General features: G+C 48.3%; 1 protein-coding gene and 1 pseudogene across 1 annotated transcript in view; one reads left to right on the forward strand and one right to left on the reverse strand.

Annotated features, from left to right (window-relative positions):
- The window catches only part of LOC105307860 (zinc finger protein 420), a 31,856-nt gene that overhangs the window by 4,257 nt on the left and 23,925 nt on the right, over positions 1-3,674 (forward strand). The window contains 2 exon segments of the mRNA XM_011383504.2: positions 2,028-3,402; positions 3,404-3,478. Coding sequence (XP_011381806.2) covers positions 2,028-3,402; positions 3,404-3,478 — 1,450 coding nt within the window.
- On the reverse strand, positions 1,061-1,179 carry LOC111733104 (annotated as a pseudogene).

Genomic DNA, 3,674 nt, shown 5'->3' on the forward strand with positions numbered 1-3,674 from the left:
CAAGGACAGGGAGATGCGTATGGTGCAGGGCAGGGAAGAGGTGGTGACTTTGAGAGAGAGATGTGGTAGAAAGTAATGCCCACGTGGAGAGGGAGTGAGAACTGATGGCCTGAGGGCCCCAGCATTGAGGACATAAGGGTGAAATATGAGCCAACACCCTTGGTTGTGTCTGGGAGGCATGATCTGAGTGACTGGGAGAATTGCCTGACGAGAGGAAGTGCTTCCCTGTGTGCAGGCCCAGAGCTCTGGTATCATCTGTTTGCCCACCTGCCTTTTATTGCTGTGGATGGATCAACACAGTGAAAGATCACTGTGATGAGATGAAAACAGAGTGCACGTCAGTGGCACCAGGACCTAATATCTCCCTGAGGTGGGGAAATTGGGAGATGGGTGGGCAGGGGGTGAGTAAGTGGGTGGATGAACTTGGAGTTCTAGGAGAGAAGCTGGTCCTACAGTGAACTGTCCTCATCCTGGCAGGGCTGTGTGACGTTTGAAGATGTGGCCATTTATTTCTCCCGGGAGGAGTGGGGGCTCCTTGATGAGGCTCAGAGGTTCCTGTACCGTGATGTGATGCTGGAGAACTTTGCACTCACGACATCCCTGGGTAAGGCCTTTATACTCCTCCCAGTGTCCTGATCTGGTCTCTTTCTTTCCCCCTGTCCCAGAGGCAGCTCTGTCCTTTCCACAGGCAGACTAATGGCTCTGCTGGCTTCCCCACTTTCTGGGCTTATGTGCTGTGGGTACCAGCGCTAAGTCATGTGCACCACCCCAAGCAAAGCACTGTTCTAGCAGCCATAACTCCTGTTACCCCAGTGCATGCAGAGAAGAGGCTGCGAGTCAGGCGTTTGGCAGTCGGCCTAATGGATCTCACCTTTCTTTCTCTGTCACTGGCAGAATGACTGTGTCTAGACCCATGGCACTTTGTGCCCCAGATGCTTCCCCCTTCTAGCTGACATTTCCTCATGATTGCCTGTATCAGGAATTGCAGGCATTGTTACAGTTACTAAATACATGGTTCATAGACTTTTATTTATTTATTTATTTTTACCTTTTTTATTAACACCTACAGCACCTGGTATTCCTAGGTGGTCTCTCATCCAAGTACTAACCAGGCCCGACTCTGCTTAGCTTCCGAGATCAGACGAGATCAGGCACGTTCAGGGTGGCATGGCCGTAGACCATAGACCTTTCTTGAAAGACTCACCTTTGAGAGTTTATTGTAACATTATTTTTTTCCTGTAGTCTGTTGTGTCCTGAATCGCTCTGGACCAGTTTTGACCAACTCACATATCCTGTCTTTCCCTAAGGACTTAAGTTTATCCTGGTCCTTACACAACTAGGAGTGTAGGGAGAGCCCAGGCTGAGGCACAGGGTGGCCAATGCAAGACGTGTCACAGATCTGTGTTCATATCATGTCAGGAACCTGCCTTGTGTACACCAGTGTTTTGGTATAAGTGCCACTGTACACAAATCATTTCTACACTTTCTTTCATATATTTGGCACTTTTCTGATTTGTCATTTCATCTGTGACATTTAGTCTCTGGCTGTCTCCACCTCTGCCTCCATGCATCAGTTGTTCCTCTCCACTGCACGGTCTGAGGTTCTCCCACAGTGACCCACACATAATGTTGTGAGCGCATATCCTTAAATAGTCCATAAACACCAGCAACTCAGTTCCAATTGTATTTTCCTGGGCCTGGACACAGCCATCCTTCTGCGTGGCATGGACGTGTCAGCAGTCGACAAGGTCCTACAGAAGGCTGTTGGCAGAGGAGTGAGTCATTGATCCTGACTCTCCACACAGGCACACTGCACTTCTGCCCTTTGTCCTGGAAGGCCCCCTTCTAGTCTATGATCTTTAGAATCCCAGTACTGCAAAGCAGCCCTCCATTCAAATTACTGCCTCATCTTGAAAAATAGCTCAGATTTATTCTTTGGTTTGAATGTATGCGAATGACACTTTTGATGGGACTTCCTCCTTCCACCAGAGTTAACAAGCACTTTATCAGCATTTCTCTTCTTTCAGATTGTTGGTATGGAGCCAAGGACGAGGAGACACCTTCTGAGCAGAGGGTTTCTGTCGAACAAGAGTCACAGGCCAGGACTCCAAAGGCATGTCCATCTACTCAGAAGACTCACCCCTGTGAGAAGTGCGTCTCAAGCTTGAAAGACATTTTGCACCTGACTGAGCTCCAAGCAATATATCCTGGGCAGGAGCCACACTTAGGTGGGGTATCCAGAGGCTTCTGGTTCAGTGAAAACCCTCACCAGTACCAAAAGCATGGCAGTAGAGAGAAAATCTTCAAAATGGGTACCGACAGGGCCTCGTTTGTGACAAGCTGCAGATTCCATGTGTCAGGGAAGACATTCACCTGCAGGGAGGACGGAAGGGACTTTCTCGCTACCTTGGGCCTTCTCCAGCATCAGGCCTCTCCCAATTGTGAGAAGCTGCATAGCACTGAGTGTGGGGAGCCTTTTAACAGTAGAAAAAGTCACGACAAGTGGATTGAAAGCAGGAGAGGTTTCAGCAACACACACCCACTTCCCCACCAGAGAGTCTACCCTGGAGAAGGGCGCAGTGAGTGTAGCAAATGTGAGAAAGCCTTTAGCTGCAGATACAGACTTGTTCAGCGGCACCAAACTCACCCTGGAGAAAAGCCTTATGAGTGTGGCGAATGTGGGAAATTCTTTAGCCGGAAAACCCACCTCATTCGACACTGGAGAGTTCATACTGGAGCAAAGCCCTATGAGTGCATTGAATGTGGGAGATCTTTTAGCCAGAAATCTGACCTCATTCAACACCAAAGAATTCACACAGGAGAAAGGCCTTATGAGTGCAGTGAATGCGGGAAATCTTTCATCCAGAAATCTATCCTCATTAAACACCAGAGAGTTCACACTAATGAAAGGCCTTATAAATGCAGCGAATGTGGGAAGTCGTTTAGTCAAAGTTCTGGCCTGCTTCGACACAAGAGAGCACATACGAGATCAAGGCCCTATAAGTGCACTGAATGTGAGAAATCGTTTAGCTGTAAAACTCACCTCACTCGACACTGGAGAGTTCACACTGGAGAAAGGCCTTATGAGTGCACTGTATGTGGGAAGTCTTTTAGCGAGAAGTCTGTCCTCATTCAACACCAAACAGTTCACACTGGAGAAAGGCCTTATGGGTGCAGTAATTGTGGGAAATGCTTTAGCCAGAAATCTGTCCTCATTCAACACCAAAGAGTTCACACCGGAGAAAGGCCTCATGAATGCAGTGAGTGTGGGAAATTCTTTAGCCGCAAAACCCACCTCATTCGACACCGGACAGTTCACACTGGAGCAAAGCCTTATGGGTGCACTGAATGTGGGAGATCTTTTAGCCAGAGCTCTGGCCTCCTTCGACATAGAAGAGCTCACGTGCAGTGAATGTGTGAAATTGTTTAACTACAAATCTGACCTCGGTCAATACTGAAGAGTTCACAGTAGAGAAAGGCCATAGGTACAGAAGGAGTGTGCTCTTTCCTTACTTAATGTGACAGTTTTGGAGGAAAGCCTCTATGAGGAGCTGTCTGCCTGAATTGACTCTCATCTGGGTACGCATCCACGGTCTGGAGATTACCCATAAGTTTCAGTTGTGTGGGAAGCATGTTTTACCTCCTCAGGGGTCCTTGCCGGATTTACGTTACTG

The sequence above is a fragment of the Pteropus vampyrus genome, unplaced genomic scaffold (genome assembly GCF_000151845.1).
Source record: "Pteropus vampyrus isolate Shadow unplaced genomic scaffold, Pvam_2.0 Scaffold523, whole genome shotgun sequence".
NCBI lineage: Eukaryota > Metazoa > Chordata > Mammalia > Chiroptera > Pteropodidae > Pteropus > Pteropus vampyrus.